General features: G+C 35.3%; 1 protein-coding gene across 5 annotated transcripts in view; it reads right to left on the bottom strand.

Annotated features, from left to right (window-relative positions):
* Positions 1-18,539, bottom strand: part of CSNK1G3 (casein kinase 1 gamma 3) — a 94,563-nt gene that overhangs the window by 49,587 nt on the left and 26,437 nt on the right. For all 5 annotated transcript variants that reach the window (XM_012811498.2, XM_012811497.2, XM_012811499.2 and 2 more), the window contains exons 2-4: positions 14,987-15,397; positions 9,171-9,211; positions 4,152-4,221 (exon numbers count right to left, since the gene is read on the bottom strand). In XM_012811498.2, coding sequence (XP_012666952.1) covers positions 4,152-4,221; positions 9,171-9,211; positions 14,987-15,164 — 289 coding nt within the window. In that variant the 5' untranslated portion in view covers positions 15,165-15,397. The remainder of the gene's footprint in view (positions 1-4,151; positions 4,222-9,170; positions 9,212-14,986; positions 15,398-18,539) is intronic.

Raw genomic sequence — 18,539 nt, 5'->3', positions numbered from 1 at the left:
AACTGTCTTACCACAACAAATAAGAGAGGTGATGGACGCGTTAATTGGTTCAATGTAAGAATTTCACATTGTGTATCAATCAAATCAGTACACTGAACCCCATTAATGCATCAATGTACACAGCTATGATTTAATAAAGAAAAACAAAATAAAGTAATATTCCAATTAGCTCATTTACTTCATTTTCATGCTATTTATAATATTTACTTACTTTCAGTTTTGTCAGATAGAAACATATAGAATATAGAGAGAGCAGAATTTCTTATGTTTCTTAAAATGTGTCTGGTAACTGTGTAAATGTTAAGATATTACTGGATGCTTTATATCCTCAACTGCATAAAATTTACACTATTATCTACAATCCTTTTAAACAGTATGATAAAATGTCTCTACATTATGAAATCACCAACATTCATTTATCTAGCTCACAGAACTAGTCTCAACAAGAATGTGAAAATGGAGGTGTCTATAAACCAGAGCAAAACATGGAAACACACAAATCCTGCTTTTTTAGTAAGGTACAAATCAAGAAGGCAGAGGGGATCAGTCTAAAGAAGAAAAGGGAAGCTTTCCTAACACCTTTCAGAAGGCAACGTTACAAAGACTTACAATTTCAGTAACAGCCAATATGCTACCATAAAATTATTGTTTATAACTATAAAGTTGAAGGAGCCTTAAAAAGTCAAGCCATTCACTTAAAAAGTAATGATTTAATATGTGCATATCCTCAAAAAGATTTTTAATATGATTTCTATAGAGACTTGCAAACAGTAATTTATGACAGCGAAAAGGGTTATTTACTTATTTTGATAAGTAATTTATGACAGAAAAAGGTTATTTTATTTCTTATGATAAAGACATCAACTAATAAAGAAATTATAAGGAGTAAATTAATTGCAAATTTCTCCCAATGTAGCCCATTTCAACTATCTGATGTCAAAAAAAAAAAAAGGTTTTTCTTCTTTGGAGATAAGGTTGTGTTCTGTTGCCTGGGCCAGAGCACAGGGGCACAATCCTACTTCACTGCAACTTTGAACTCCCACCAGCAATGTACAAGAGTTCCAACTTCTCCATAGCTACACTAACACCAGTTTTCTGTTTTTCATTTTGTTTGAACTATCTTATTATGATTTTGAGTTACATTTCCCTATTAACAAGTGATGTTTAGCAACTTTGCAGGTTTTTATTGAACATTTATATATCTTTGGAGAAATGTCTGTTTAAGTCTTTTGCTCATTTTTGAATTGGACTGTTTCTATTTCAGCTGTTGAGTTTTAGGAGTTCTTTATATATTCTGGATATTAACTAAATATACCTATCTTGTTAAAACGAATCCTAACAAATTGCTGTCTAAATGAAATTTAACCTACCATAGGAAAGTTACAGGTTAAATTATACTGAATGGCTCATTTATTATTAAGAGCAGACTGAAAATATAATCTTTTCAGGTATAAACAGCAAAATCAAATTGTTTCAAAGTCATCAGTCTCCCCAATACAAATAAGCAGTCTCATTTTTCTACAAAGATCACACTGCTGGTCAAAAAAAAATTGTCAATTCATGATTACTTAAACACAAAAAGTACCCCAAATTTACAGGATTTGTACAAAATAAAATCCTGTTTTCCCAATGACAATTTTACTACTAAAGACAGAACTGTTGTTTTCAATCTCTTCAGCAGCCAAGCCGCCTTATATACCTTGAATCCTGGGCAACCAATGCTCCCCATTCTTAGTCTCTGAGGTTCAGGTGGCTCTGGGATGACTACCTGATCTAACTTTGGGCAACCAATTTCACAGTGATTAAATCAAGAGAAAGCATGAGCCTCCAAATAAGACAGTGAGATTCAGTCCTACAACATTTGCTAGAATTCTTAAGAAAGAGTTGTTTTCATAATTGCTAATCCTACATTATTGGTGGCCAGGTCCACCATCTCTTGAGAAGGCACACCAGAGAGTAAAGCTTACACTTCACAGAGACTCAAGTGGCTGATCATAGTATCTGAACCTCTCGATACAGCAATGTCTTTTCTATCAGGATATTTCCTTTAATTTCCAGCATATGAGTCAGTAAATTCTTTCTGTCCCACCTTAACTTCTTACTTGCTAGTCCTAACTAATACGTATGGTTAAACATACAATTAGTTTTATACCCATAGCCTTTAAATCTCAGTTGTCAGTGATAATGTTGATAACTTCCTGAGGCCTCTGTATCAGACATACAAATGCACTATAAGAAGTCCATAATGATGAACACATTAATACAAAATTACAAACTTATTGTCCCCACAGTGGTTACTCAGTGACAAAGTATGATCTTAAAAAAATACAGAATCGGTATCGGTATTAATAAACAGCTCTACAAGTTAGAATGTAAATAAACTTATAAAAAGTATATGAAGAAGGTGGCGCCTGTGGCTCAAAGGAGTAAGGTGCCAGCCCCAAATGCCGGAGGTGGCAGGTTCAAACCCAGCCCCAGCCAGAAACTGCAAAAAACCCCCCATATAATATATATATATATATATATCCCAGCCCCAGCCAAAAACTACCAAAAAAACCCCCATATTTTATATATATATATACACACACACACACACACACTCTTACTATTTTATATAAGAAACCGTACAAGTAAAATCACTTACAATTAGTGGAATACAAGTATACAGAAAACTAAAAGTGTAAGAAGCTTTAATATGAAGGAAATGTGATATACTATAGAAAAATTTTCCATTAATTGTCTCCAGTGGCACAAAGTATCTCTTTTCACTTAAATTTAGGGTTTGTGTAAAAATATACCCATATTAACTGCCTTGAGTGACTATAACAAATTACTACCAATTTAGTGGCTTAAAGCAACAGAAATTTATTCATTCACAGTTCTGGAAGCCAGGTCTAAAATTAGTGTCACTGGGCCAAATCAAGGTATTGGCAGTGGCACTCTCCCTTGAGAGGTTAAGGAGAAGAATCCTCCAAGTCTCTTCCAGGTTCTTATAGCACCAAGCATTCCTTTGCTTCGGGGTGCATCACTCCGATCTCTGCTTCATGGTCACATTGCCCACTTCTTTTCTCTGTCTGTAAAATGTCCCCCTGTCTCTCTCTTTAAAAGATACCTGTGATTGCATTTAGGGTCCACCCAGACAATCCAGAAAAGTCTCTCCATCTCAAATTCCTTAACTTAATCATACCTGTAACATCACTGCCATGCAGAAACATTTGCAGGTTCTAGGGATTATGATGCAGATATCTTTGGGGGGCTATTTTTCAGCCTACCATAATATAATATTGTCAAAAAGGCTAACAATATGGAAATTGCATTTTATATTCTCAAATTGAATTATTTTCACAATGTTCTCTATTCATACCAATATAAAAAACTCCAAATCTGTCATAATTTTTAAAAAAGGGATCATTAGGCAGGGCACAGTGGCTCATGCACGCTGGGAGGCCAAAGTAGGAAGAGCGCTTGAGTTCAGGAGTTTGAGACTAGCCTGAGCAAGAATGAGACCCCATCTCAACTAAAAATAGACAAATTAGCTGGGTGTTATAATGAATACCTGTAGGTCCACCACACAGGAAGCAAAGGCAGGAGGACAGTTTGAAACCAGGAGTTCAAGGCTGCTGTGAGCTAGACTAACCCAAAACCAGGAGTTCAAGGCTGCTGTGAGCTAGACTAACCCATGGCACTCTAGCCCAGGCAAAAGAGTGAGACTCTGTCTCACAAAAAAAAAAAAAGGATCATTTAGACTATGGTAAAAAAAGCATCTAGTAAACATAGCCTTATGATGTGACTTTTCTTAAACAAACTTAAAATACCATTCATTAAAACTAAAGAGTTATTTTCTATTTTTTTAATTGAGCAATAATGATAATGTTTAAAAAAAGGTAACATTCACATTGTCAAATAAGAGTATGTCTATTATAGAATGCTTTGACTGTGAGGTCCAGTATGGAGTCATCAGTTAACTTCTTATTTTTTTTTCCCAAAGTCTCAAAAAATAGACAATATTTATAAATACAAATAAAAGATAATTTAAAAAAAAATGATCATGCCAAATCTTACAGACAATAGAAAAAGAAGAAATACTTCAAAAAGTTATTTTCATGACAACCTATTTTATTCCAAATTTTAAAATTACTATAAAACTTTACCTCCAGATCCTAACTGCTTGTAGAATCGGTATTCCAAATGTAGCTGTGGTGCTCTGGATTTCATAGGCTCCTAATTTAAAAAAAAAAGATAATATTTAACTTATTAAAAGATCACTTAAAAGATCTCTAGGCCTCAATTGCAAATGTTATATATTTTGGGGTCAACACATATATTGTGCCATCTTTTCCTTAGATTAGAGCCATATAAAAATCAACTTTTTGTTCAATATAAAGCAACACCATAAATGTACGTAAAGTTAAGTAGCAATTAGATCAAACAAGGGGAAAATCTCTGATGTCTGACGCCCTAACCTGAAGAACACTATGCTCTGAACATTCATGACTAGGGAAATAGTGACCCTTATACATTTCTCCTGTTTCCAGAATTCACCCCGGAATGTACAGTCCTCACATAACAATTGTAAGTTAAAGGGAAGTCACAGAAAAGCAAGAAAGAACAAAGATGACAATATGAAAATTATGATAGTAACAACACTGACTTTTTAAATGTTTTTAACTGAGGTATGACATACACACAAAACACAAGGTTCTTATGTGGGAGATCCACGAGCTTTGTTAACCCCATTACCCCTACAACTACCACACCAAACAATCTATTTATTGACTATTTCATTTCCATTACCGCTTCTTCAGAGGTAATCCCTTTTTGACTTTTATTACCTTTGGATTACTTATGTCGTGTTGGAGTTCATCTAATCAGTATAGGCTATATTTGTGAGTCTGATTTTATAGTTATCACCAACATAAATGTTTTTGAAATATACACACACACATACAAACACTCACAGAAGCAACACAGATTTTAGACTTTAGAAATAATATTATAAGTAGAAAAACATCTATAGGAAACAGGAAAAGTATAACAGGCTAACAAAGAAAATTTAAATAAGAACCAACAGAAAATACAACAAGATAATAGAAAACTTCAAAAGGAACCAACAGAACTTGAAAAATAAAAATACAGTAACTAAATTAAAAACTCAGTTTGCCAGCAGATTAACACAACAGAAGAGAGGATTTAGGAACTGGAAGGCAGATAGAAAAACCATACAGAAAGCCTGATGCCGCGGCTCACACCTATAATCCCACCTATCCAGAGAGCTGAGGAACAAGGATGGGTTCGAGTCTGGGAGTTGGCTGAAGTGAGCTATGATCATGTCACTACACTCCACCCTAGGTAACAGAAAGATACCCCATCTCAAAAAATAAATGAATCACTGAATTAAATTTTAAAAAAGAAAAACCACACAGAATGCATCATGAAGGAAGAAAAAATAGAAAACCTAGAAGAAAAGATAAAGAGATCTGGAAAATACCTTAAGACGGTTTAGCTTGTACTAGCAATAGAGTCAAGAGGAAAGGAAAGAGAAAAATAAGCAGAAGCAGTAAGTGAAGAAATAACTGCTGTAAATATTCAAGAAATGAACAGGAATGTGATTCCTAAAAAGGATAACCAAAAAGAAATTTATACCAAGTTACATCATAAGGAAACTATGATCATCAACAAAGTCTTCAGATAAGCAACTGCTAATCCCACTGGAAAACTTATAATCATGCAGATTATTTTAAGAGGAAAAAAATGAACTTAGGGGCGGTACCTGTGGCTCAGTGAGTCGGGCACCAGCCCTATATGCCGAGGGTGGTGGGTTTGAACCTGGCCCTGGTCAAACTGCAACAAAAAAATAGCTGGGCCGTGTGGTGGGCGCCTATAGTCCCAGCTACTTGGAGGCTGAGGCGAGAGAATTGCCTAAGCCCAAGAGCTGGAGGTTGCTGTGAGCTGTGACGTCACAGTACTCTACTGAGCACAATAGAGTAAGACTCTGTCTCTAAAAAAATAGAAAGAAAAATTTAAAAAGTGGGCTGTGCCTGTGGCTCAAAGGAGTAGGGCGCCGGCTCCATATGCCGGAGGTGGCATGTTCGAACCCAGCCCCGGCCAAAAATTGCAAAAGAAAAAAAAAAAAAAATGAGCTTAGTTTGTGACAGATACTGTGCTGTATGTAGGAACACAGATAATGAAAGTAAATTATACAAGGTTTGAATCCTGAATCCACGCCTTACCAGTTGTGTGACTTTTAGCAAGTTACTTAACCTTTCCGTACTTTTCAGTTTTTTTATCTGTAAAATAGGGTTAAAACTTTACCTTTCTCATAATATACACACAGTACTTAAAACACACACTCAGTGCTACATTACCTATAATTCTTCAGTTAACTCTCTAAAAGTATATAACCTTAAGATGTAACAGAAATATGAAAAATTAAACATATAACTTATTCAATCACGAATACCCTATAGGTAAAAATAAAAACCAGATCTGACTCAGCTGTTTGAGCTTTATTCCAGTACCGTACTGGATGTAAAATTTTATCATAACAACATATGCGGTATAACGAAGGTCACCTTACGACAGGATGGCATTTTCGTTATTCACGTGCAAACAACTACAGGAGGACTGTGATGGAGGTCAAATTGACAAATTATCCTGAAACAAACTGTCAATCTAAACAAGGACAATATTAGACAAATGTAAAAATCTTTGTAAGAGATGACGAAGCTGAACGCAGTCACTGAAATCTGCTCTCCAAACACCCTGTTCTCAAATAACACCTTTATTTGTACCAAAATATAAAAAACAAGTAGCAATGAAAGTACACGGACATAACATTTTCAAGTAATTGCTATAATGCCAGATTTTGACAAACAAAAAAAAACATGTAAAGAACTAGCAAACTAAGTAACAAACTATGGTTCAACCATCTCTAAAACTTTGTCTGTCCTTGCAAGACGTTTTTTGGATGACGTTGAGGAGACCATGACTACTACACTCCAACATCAAAATATTAGAGACACAGATCGAGAAATATTCCCCAGTTCCCCCAAAGAACACTGAATAATTATAATTATTATATATTGTGCCAATCATTGTGCTTTAGAAAAGGATAAATAAGAGGAAGAATTCCAAAAAAGGAGAAAAGTAAGTAAGGAGATAGTGACATGGCACAAAAGGGAACTTTAAAAAGATGTATGTGTGTCTACATAAGAAGGCTGAAAGGTGACATAGCAAATGTTTACTAAGTTTCAATGGTCTGGACCAGGTAAATAAGCTCCAAATCTGAAATAACAGGACCTAAGAGTCATCACTTTAACGAGAAAAACAGACAAGGTTATCATAGAGCACGCTACTATTCTGACACAATGGTTCATCTCCCTTGACACATACGGTAAATATCATTCACATGCAGAACACGCTCCCTGAGTAGGGCTGCTCACTGCAAGCTGCTGTAGCAACACCACGTGGCATCCTTCCACCCCACATGCCACTGCCACCCCCAAGCCACACAATGCCTAGGTTCAAGACCCCTCACCTAGTACCTGAGAAAAGGAAGAATGTCAAAGAAATCAAAGAGGCCTCCCTATTAAGATTCATATTCACTAACTCCCCTTGTCCCATTTTCATACTCACCAAAAAACCTGGTAATTTTAACTTTGGCTTTCAATGTAGATCAGCCTATAGGAAAAAATTTGGGCTTTCTGGACCTATAATAGTCAAATACCTCACTATAAATTAGAAATTCACTTTGCTGAATATTTACATTTCTGGGATTTTGATTTCTTGATTGTGTGAATCTACCTCCAAGAAACAGTGACAATCTTGATGAGATGAGCTAAGCAAATTTTGCGTTATAAAGCCCAAAACCAGACTTTAATAGATGAACTCATCTAGGTAAATCCAGGCTGAAGTCACATGTCAGCCAACAAAGTCTCTCTTGAAGGTGCCACAACCCCATAGGTATATTTATTTCCCAGTGAGATAAACAGCATTGATCACATAAAATGTAAGTCTATACGCACAAAGATACTTAAAATTAAGTAGTACAGAGTCTCATTTCATCTGAAGTTTTCTACTGCCTCCCACTTGCCTCTTCTCCTACTGGCCCCTCCTTTATATATTTATTTCACATTACCCTAATAACGGAAGTTATATTGGCAGAGGAAGGGTTGGCAAAGGCAGGCAGATAAGAAGAACGAAACCACGATAACCCTCAGGAAAACCTGGCTCGCAAACCAAACAGAAAAGTTGTGCCAGATCAAAGTATGTCTTTTAAAAAGAATTCTAGATCCCAATTCTTATTCCTGAATCCCAATACTCCTTATTCCTGGATCCCAGTTCTGCTGGCAGTTGTCATAGTAGGCACATTTAAGACTTGAGAATAATATCGGAGGAGTTCTTGTTCCCTCCATCCCCTACCACATCAAACATTTCTGAATACTTGAAAGTCAAGCAGTAGGTCTGCTTTACCATATATGGATGTCCATTTCAGAAGCTGCCTGGGAATGTTTTCAAAGAACATAATCATAAATACTAAAATACTTTTGTCTAAAGATTTGAATCAGGGGCAGTGCCTGTGGCTCAGTGAGTAGGGCATCGGCCCTATATACTGAGGGTAGTGGGTTCAAACCCAGCCCCAGCCAAACTGCAACAACAACAACAACAACAACAAAAATAGCCAGGCATTGCGGTGGGTGCCTGTAGTCCCAGCTACTCGGAAGGCTGAGGCAAGAGAATCACCTAAGCCCAAGAGCTAGAGGTTGCTGTGAGCTGTGACGCCACAGTACTCTACCAAGAGTGACAAAGTGAGACCCCGTCTCTAAAAAATAAAGAAATAAAATAAAAAACTATGTATTTGAATCAGAAGAATAAATTTTGCTTTCTAAGTTTTCTTTAATTAAAAATCCTTCCCAAAATTAAAAATTGTGCCAAAATCAAAAACTCAATTCTATAAGACTACTAAAGAAAAGAGACTGAATTGTTATTGCACAGGAAATCACAAATGCCCTACACATTAGCACAAACTTGAAGGGTATATCAAGTCAAGAGTGTAATAACGAAAGATGAACTATGCATACAGCTTTTCAAACAAACAAAAATTAAAATAAGTTAATAATTAAAGAAGTAACAAGGAAGTAATTAAGAAAAATTAAGAAACATGAACTTACCAGTTTAATTGCCACATATTCATTTGTGTATAAATTTTTCCCTTGAAAAAGAAAATAAAGTCAGATTCCATCAATAATTAACTCTAAAAGATATATTATAAAACTGTATTCTGAACAAGAAAGCATACAATACATCTAAATAAAGCATAATTTTATGTGTCTATTTAGCAAAAAATTCAATAACAAAGAAATATTTAAATTTATAATCAACTCAATTTTGTATTTAGTATTTTATCTGGATAAGGAGTATAAAGAGATACTAATAAGCACTTTAGCCCACATACAAAAGTAGGAAGATTCTGATTTTGTTAGAATTTGTATACAATTTAAAAAGTAATCAACAGTCAAACATATGCTAAAAAAATTTCAAAACCAAAACTTTTGTAGTAACAGGAAAACAAAATTCCTCTCCCAATTACCATCTTACTTTAAATCCTTCACTGTTATAGAAAATGAACTTATTCGGAATCACATTTAATTCAGGAAATATTAGTATGTCAAATATATTTTTAAAATCTGAAATATATTAAAAGGAAATTATTATTCAACAACTGGCTGAGAAAAGCTAGTTAACTATTTTGACAGGAAAAGTGGTTATGAGCACCTCACCTTATGACCAAATTAATTCGAAATATTTTAAGAGTTAAATATAAGTATAAAACGAAAAAAAATTATCATTCCTATATCCCTATACATAGGGGTATTATGGCTTTCTGAGTGTAAGAAGATAAAAAGAGACGATCAGAAGATTTTACATAGATTTGATACATATTCCCAAGTCATTCATGTTGAAAAAAAAATACCACATACAAAGTGTAGGTATAAGACAAACCAGAATATAGACTTAATACATGTACCATTGACATGTAAAAAAAATCAAATTGTGGTCAACTTTGGCATTGGCAAAATACTCTAGAAAATGTCATTGGGCCAGAATCTGTAGCCCAAGCAGAATACTAAGGGGAATTTTGGTAGCAAGGACGATATGAAGACAATTTAATATATAATACATGTCTTTGTAACTGTGTTTTTAAAAATGAAAACAGCACAACACGTGATTCTGAATTTCCAGTATGTTTTTCAATTAGCATGTATTACTTCTGTAATCAGGAAAAGAGAACAATGACAGATATTTTTTTCCAACCGTGAGTAAATGTCCCTGGTCACACTGGCTACTGAACACAGAAGAGGTGATTGTCAACTTTGATACATGTGGTTTTCCAGCATAACACCCCTAACCTCCAGGCAAAATTTCAGCCTCAGATGGGTTGCCACTTTTTATAATAGTTTATTCATAAACACATTATAATTCTCTTCTGAATGTTGTCCTTACTGTATAAAAATAAGTGAAAACAAACATTCATAATAATGCTAAGTAGCACAGGTCTCATAAACTCAATATAGCTGGCATAAGGATGGAATTCAAGAGAAGAATCCTGAATACCTTGGATGCTCGCTCTCTGGGCTGTGTTACACAAAATAAAAATAAACTATTTGCTTAAAACCACTATACTTGAGATTTTTTTGTTACATCATTATAGTCTATTCCTTAGTTATCACATTTTTCAGACAGATTTTATCATACGCTTCAGTCAGAAGTAGTTGAAAACCAATCAACATAAAAATGATGAACCCACCCAAATCTACATATTTACTTAATATACACTTTAAGGGCTACAGAATTTTCTACAAAACAATTCTCAACCATGAATAAAAGAAGGAGAGTTATGAGCTATGTGGGAATAGGAAAAGAAACAAAAATAAGGTATGTGATGGATGCTTTTGTAGTATACCTAATTATGTCAGAAGTTATAATATTTTAGTCCAGACAGAGTTATTCATAAAATAATACATAACATCTTTGCGCTATGTGATGGTTAATCAGGTGTGGCCTCAAGAGTACACAGGAAAGGCTCAAGAAAAAACTAAGTTTATTATACTCGCAAGTCCTTATGGGGAGGGGTCACACTGAATACCACACAAGGTTACAGGGGATGCACCACGTTTGATTAGGTGACAGAAGACAGAAGCAAGTGCAGAGTTAAACCAAAGTCTTCACTGGGGTAAAGACAAGGCAGGATAAACAGTTCAGGATTGCTAGTCTGAGTAATTCCAGTGACCCCTGAGCTATCGGGACGGCTTCCAGTTGCCTGGTACACGGCTCTCAGACAATCAAGGCAGAGAAATATTGCCTCCTGGATGCATTGACCAGACAGAAAAAGCACATGAATTGGTTAGCCTGCATGTCAAAGGCGCAATGAGCCTTTTACTAACTCTTAAGAATTGGCTAATCCAAGGAGGGGTAATCTCTCCCTAGTCACAAAGGTTTTGTAAAATATCCAAGTATCTTAAGACACAGAAAACTTTAAAAATACATGGGTGGCGCCTGTGGCTCAGTGAGTAGGGTGGAGGGTTTTAACCTGGCCCCAGCCAAACTGCAACAAAAAATAGCTGGGCCTTGTGGCAGGTGCAGGTAGTCCCAGCTACTAGGGAGGTTTAGGAAAGGGAACTGCCTAAGCCCAAGAGCTAGAGATTGCTGTGAGCTGTGACACCAGGACACTCTACCAAGGGCAACAAAGTGAGACTCTGTCTCTAAAAAAAAATAAAAATACATACAATAGAACCTTATATTTTAGCTGTCTATGCTGGGTGTCATTTGGTGCAAGTCAAAACAATCCTGGGAGTTTTGACTGTCTAAACTAGAAATACATATTCCAGTGCAGAATGCAAACCTTACCAACAATACATAAAGATAAAATAAAACCACAATTACAGACAGACCGTAATTCACAATGGTTTGACTTAAGATTTCTTGACTTTATGAAGATGCAAAAGCAATACGCATTGACTTTAAGTGCTGGATTTTTTTTATTTTTAAGACAGAGTCTCAAGCTTTTGCCCTGGGTAGAGGGCTGAGGCATCATAGCTTACAGCAACCTCAAACTCTTGCGCTTAAACGATTCTCTTGCCTCAGCCTCCCAAGTAGCTGGGACTACAGGAACCCGCCACAACGCCTGGTTATTTTTTGGTTGTAGTTGTCATTGTTGTTTTGCAGGCTCCAGCTGGATTCGAACCCACCAGGTCTGGTGTATGTGGCTGGTACCCTAGCCGCTGAGCTACAGGTGCCGAGCCTAAATGCTGAATTTTGATCTTTTCCTGGCTAACTACAGTTCCCAATCAGCCACACAATCCCTAGAGTAAGCGATCAATATTCTATAATAGGGTCCTGCCTTGCCAGCATCTTTTGAATATTGTGTTTTCTGTCTTCATGTCACAACATGTCTACAAAATGTCCACTTTCAACTTAAAATATTTTAACTTACAATAGGTTTATCGAGTTGTGGTCCCATCATAAGCTGACGAGCATCTGCACATGAATTCATCATTTTAAAATAAAAAAAGAGTCCAAACAAAAATAAAACAGTTTTCTTTAATCTCATGGCCAAGTTTTGTTTTAATTACCTATAAGAGTTGTTTCAACAGTGAGTAGTACAGTTTCTCCTTCAGGGGTCTGTAAAGGGGGAATATTTTGACTTGTGTGTAAGGTTGTGTGCAACTCCAATTCAGTACCTAAGAGGTCTAAAGTTTTAAATGCACTGTATATACGAGACCATCTTCTACAAAAATACAGAGTTGTGCAGCCCAAAGTACTGAGAGCGCCTTTATTGACAGTCCTTCCCCTATAATATGTGTACGTTCTAGTCTTTCTTACTCAATACTAACCACAAAAAATTTCACTACTAGTAACCAAATGCCAAATGTTCAGAAGTGTCTATTAATGAGGTTTTAAAGAAAGCATTTTAAAAATCCAAACTAGCTTTTAACATCTCATTTGGTTAACCAAGTATAGAAAGGATAACACCCATAATAACTTCTTCTTAACCAAAAACTATCTGAGAACTTTAAAAAAAAAACAGTAAAATATTCCTTCAGAAGTCTATGAAAATGGAAAAATAAGATGATTAAATTAGCTCTACATGTACATATTATATATTATAAATATACATAAAACGCAGGCCATAAATATATTTAAATGAATTTATGTAAATATACACACATGTATGTATATACCAAACACACATACATAGATTAAACAGATAGAGACATAGGTAGATATACTAAGAAATCACCTTATTTCTATTCCTGTTTGTTCACAAACTGCATAAAAAGGGGGAGAGGGATGCTCTATGCCTTTTTCAGTGTCCAGTAAATACACTGAAGTCACATTTGACTGTTGCAACTACAAAAGGTGCTCAACGTGACTTGTATTCATCTTTTGTTAATCAGCGTATTGTTAGTATTACAATTTTAATAGCTTTTTCCTTTCTTATGATGTGCATACATTTTTTTTGGCACCCTCTGTAGTTTCACTCTGTGGTACACGTAGCTTCTCAGATAGCCCTGGTTGGAACTAAATCACACATATACACGCATACATGTATGTATAAGTATTTACGTGTGCGAATATATTTTGAAATAAATTACATGAAATAAATTTTGAATAAAAATGGCCAAAGTATATGCAAGTATAGCCCTGGTCTTTTTACGTTCTCACCTAAATTTAATACTCATAATGACCTAGAAAGTAGAAATAATCCCACCGTAAAGTGGAGGAATGTGAGGCCCTCAGTGGTAAAGGGGCCTATGTGTTCCACAATGGCAGAGACTATTTCTATATGTTTCCAGTGTATTCTTGGTGCCTAATCATGTCTGGTCCATGACAGACATACAATAAGTAATGGATGGAGGTTGTTCAAAGTTATACACAAGAATAACAGTTATAAACAAGTAAAGAAAGTTTTCTCTAACTCTAAAATCAAAAATATTTTAAGTATTTCCCAGTAGCTAATATAATATCCTTCAAAAAATAAAATGTAAAACATTCACCCTTTCAAGAGTCCCTACTAAACGCAATACAGTCTTCCAGCACATGTTACAACTATGTACAAAGTCTATCATTGTCTTTTATTGGCTTGCTTCGTTCAATTACACAAAAACTAATACGACGGAGGCGTCATCACAAAGTAGGGTGCTTCACAAGATAAAAGCAGAAGTGGCTGAGTAGATAAACATACAACTGGATTCATTTGCAGGAAGAGGGTGGGATCGAAGGAAAATCATCAAGTCGAATTTTCTTTTTGCATCTAAAGTTCCCACTCTTGATGGTCCACTAACGGGAACGCTCATGGTACCTCAACAGTAACTCCTATAAACCATACCACCTTCTTCTTGTTTCTTTTCAATGGAGAAAGCCATATTGCTATTGTATTAGTGGTTAAAAGACCTAAATTTTGATCCTGAATCTGTCATTAAATTGCTAGGGACATCTGACAAGTAACTTTCCCCTCACTGAATTTTAATTGCTTTAAATGTAGAGTTTCCCAAATTTACCTGATTATAATAACCTGAGTCAATACTCTGCATCCCTTGTTAAGAACATAGACTCTTGAACCCCACCCTATGGGGAGCAATGGAGCAGGAAGGGTGAAGAAAAAATAAATTATAAAATGTAAATTGCATTAATTTTATGACATTTCAATGTATTAACTCGACTTTAAGTTATTAGCAACTGCTTCTGCCTGCTGAGCCTTTTTAATTTATTTTCTTGTTTTCTCATATTCTGGGTAACTGCAAGAATATAGACGTTCCTATACGAGGGAATTTCTTACAAATGGAAATACAAGTACATAAGAAATTTCTAACATCTGTGTTCTTTAAATTATGTGATACTATAAATAAATAACTGTATCATTTCCATTAAAAAGTATCTTCCATTTTTAAAAATGACTTTAACATAATAAACAAAATAGTCTTACCTAATCGTAATTCTCCAAAATTGCCACATCCAATTTTTTTTCCAACTCTAAAGTTAGGTCCAACCATTAAAACTCCAGATGATGAAGACCCAGTTCCTCGAGTGGTGTGCCCCGATCGACCACTAGGTCGTGCCATTCTATCATCTGATTTGTCTTTGTCTTTCTTTTTATTATCCATATCAAGTTTGCGGTACTCCACTTTGAATTCTTTAATCAAGACAAGCACAATGAAATAGGGTACATCACTAGGTAACTGTACCAGGTGGGTAACGTTAACATTTAAACTGCAGAAGGTAGTCAACTGACTGGGGCGTGTTCATCCCATTCGTGAAATTGTTCTCAGTTGTCTTTTCAGCAAAACATATCTTCAAAATTATCTTTTCAGTGGTGTGAGCTGATATTGATAGAGAGCTAGAATATGAAGGAAAAAAGACTGGTCAACAAAGAGAATCTGAAAACAAACATTTGGGAAATTAGATCACATAAAAATTTAGGCACTCAATCATTGCTACTTACTGATGCCCACTTAAGTCAAACCAGAGTAGACGCTCAGATTAACTAACCATTACCCTTTATTTCTGTACTTAAATATCTAAGAAACTATTAAAACAAAACAAAGGAAATCAAGGATTCAGTTACTTCTTAAAATTAAAAAATGGGGAAAAAAATATGCTCAGCACAAACGAGTAAGATCTCTGCTTTCAACCATGATACTAGACATGTAAACAACGATAACGCCAGATAAAACATATGAAGCACTGGGTTGCAGGCATCAGATAATACACAGTACAGACTGTGACCTTTAAGGAAAACAACACCAAAGGTAAATTCCCCTTCATCCAAGCTGGCTGGCTGGGAACAATTTCCTGATCATAGCAAAAGAGGTAACAGTACAGGCAGCACACAGTGATCACAGGTAGGAGTTTGCAGCTGCTGAAGGGAGTGGCATCTGTGACACATGGAACCCTAAGTAAGGGAGTTTAGCAGAGGGGTGTGAGGGGCAGTAGGGCAGTAAGGCAGAAGGCAGAAGGCTGGGCTACACATATGCAGGGGAATACTCTAAGAATCTAGCAGAAAAAGGCTACTGAAGGGTTAAATGAAGAATGGAGATACTGGAAGCCAGACAGTGCTGAGAGACTTTAGAGTTGCTCTCCCCTTATAGGGGAGGAACCTCATTAAGGGCCCGACATGCAGCTGAGACATCACAAAGACAATCTGAAAAGGAAGGACTGACAAACAGTAAGGACTACTCTCCACAGGCCAGCTAGAGCCTAACCAAACCCAGATAGTATCAAGAGCAGCTCTGAGAGTAAAGGAACTGCATTCCAGAACAAAACTCAACATTTCCAAGAAGACAAAAAGCCCAGACTCACAAAAATAGTCATATACAATCTCCACCATACAATTAAAAATTATCACACACGCAAAGCAGCAATCAATGGGGCCCATAGCCAGGAAACAAAGTTGTCAAAGGCAACCAAAGATGTCAAAGACCATCCAAAGATGATCTGGACATTTGAAGTAGAAGACAGGATTTTAAAACTACTAAACAGCTATAAACCCTATTAAACTGAAGAAAAGGAATATAACCAAAAAAAATCTTTTGAAAAAATTAAAGCTGAAAATTCCCGTGATTTGCTGAAAACCATCTACCTACAAATTGAAGATACTCAAGAATCCCATAAGGGATAAGTAAAAAGAAAACTAAACGCAGGCACATCATAGCCAAACTTCTAAAAACCAAAAATAAAAAAAATCTTGAAAGCGTAGAAATTAAAACTACACATGGCATATAGGAGAACTAACTTCTCAACCGAAACAAAAGAAAATAGAGTAACGGTCTTTTCAAAGCAATGAAAGGAAGAAAAAAAAAACTTTCAACCCAGAATTCTACTTGCAGTAAAGTCATTCTTTACAAAACAAGGTAAAAGAAAGCCATTTCCAAATGAAGAAAAGCTAATAGTTACCAGAAGACTTGCAAATCAACAAATACTTTTTAAACAGTCCTTTAAGCTGAAGTGATACAGATAGAAATTTGAAACTTGAAGAAGAAATGAAGAACATTAAAAATAGGAAATGCATGGATATTCATTTCCTTTGAAGATAAATTACTGTGTAAAGCATTCAGTTATTTATAACATATGTGAATGTTAAAATGTAGAATAACATAAAGCGGCAAGGGGGAGTTACACATGAATTATAGTATTTTAAGATTTCTCCTTAAAAATCACTAAGACTGGATTTTAAGGGTTCTCAACCACAAAAAACAATAAGTATGTGAGGTAAAGTGTATGCTAATTAGCTCCATTTAGCCATTCCTCAGTATTGTACACATATTTAAAAACATTACATGGTACATAAATATGTACAATTTTTATTGTCAACTAAAGAAATTAAAAAGAAATAGAGAATAAAAAAAGATTCTGATATTTGTGAAGAATGATGTAAGTTCCATACTAATTCTTTCAAACAGTAAAAGATACACTGATTACAAGAGAAATAGCTAAAAAACTAAGACAGGAAATAAAATGGTATATTAAAATGTTAGTTAAAGCAAAAGCAAAACAGAACATATAACACATAAAAGAAAATAGGAAAATGGTAGATGTAAAAATTTTTTTTAAATGAAAGACATAATTCTCCCCCCAAAAAGGTAGAAATTATCAAAATATGTAAAAAAGCAAGACACAGTACACACTATATATATAAGAAACAATTTTAAACACAAAGACACAGACAGACTGAATGCAAAAGAACAGAAAAAGATACACCACACAAACGGTACATACAATAAAGTTTGCTGAGTCGATATCGTACAAGGGAGATGTCAGAATCAAGGAATATCTTCAGACTTACAGAAGTCCCTTTCACAATGATAAAACTATCAATTCCACAGAAAGACATAAAAATCATAAATACGTGTGAACAAAATAAAGCAAAATGTAACAAAACTAAAGGAAAAAGACAATCATATTTAAATAGTTTAACACCATTCTTTTAGTAATTGATAAAGGAGGAGACAAAAAAAAAAATCAGTAATAGATCTAAATAAGTCCATCAATTACCTTAAACTAATTGGCATTTAGAACAGACAACATCCAAAACTGGAAAACAAAATGTCCTTTCAGTGTCCACCAAAAAAGATCACATGCTGTGCTATAATTTAAGTCTCAAGTAACTCAAATATCACAGAATATATTCTTTGATCAAGACAGAATTAAAGTAGAAATCAACAACCATATGATAGCTAGAAAAGCCTCAAAATTTGAAAATTTAACATACTTTGAAATAATCTGAGTTGAAATCATAAGGAAATTAGAAAAAATTCTAAAATATATATAATATGGCTCAGCGCCTGTGGCTCAAGCGGTTAAGGCGCCAGCCACATATACCTGAGCTGGAGGGTTTGAATCCAGCCCAGGCCCGCCAAACAACAATGATGGCTGCAACCAAAAAATAGCTGGGCATTGGGGCGGGCGCCTGTGGTCTCAGCTACTTGGGAGGTGAAGGCAAAAGACTCACTTGAGCCCAGGAGTTGGAGGTTGCTGTGAGC

Source organism: Otolemur garnettii, unplaced genomic scaffold (assembly GCF_000181295.1).
Source record: "Otolemur garnettii isolate 467f Iridium unplaced genomic scaffold, OtoGar3 scaffold00160, whole genome shotgun sequence".
Taxonomy (NCBI): Eukaryota; Metazoa; Chordata; class Mammalia; order Primates; family Galagidae; genus Otolemur; species Otolemur garnettii.
This window is presented reverse-complemented; position numbering and strand designations above follow the sequence as displayed.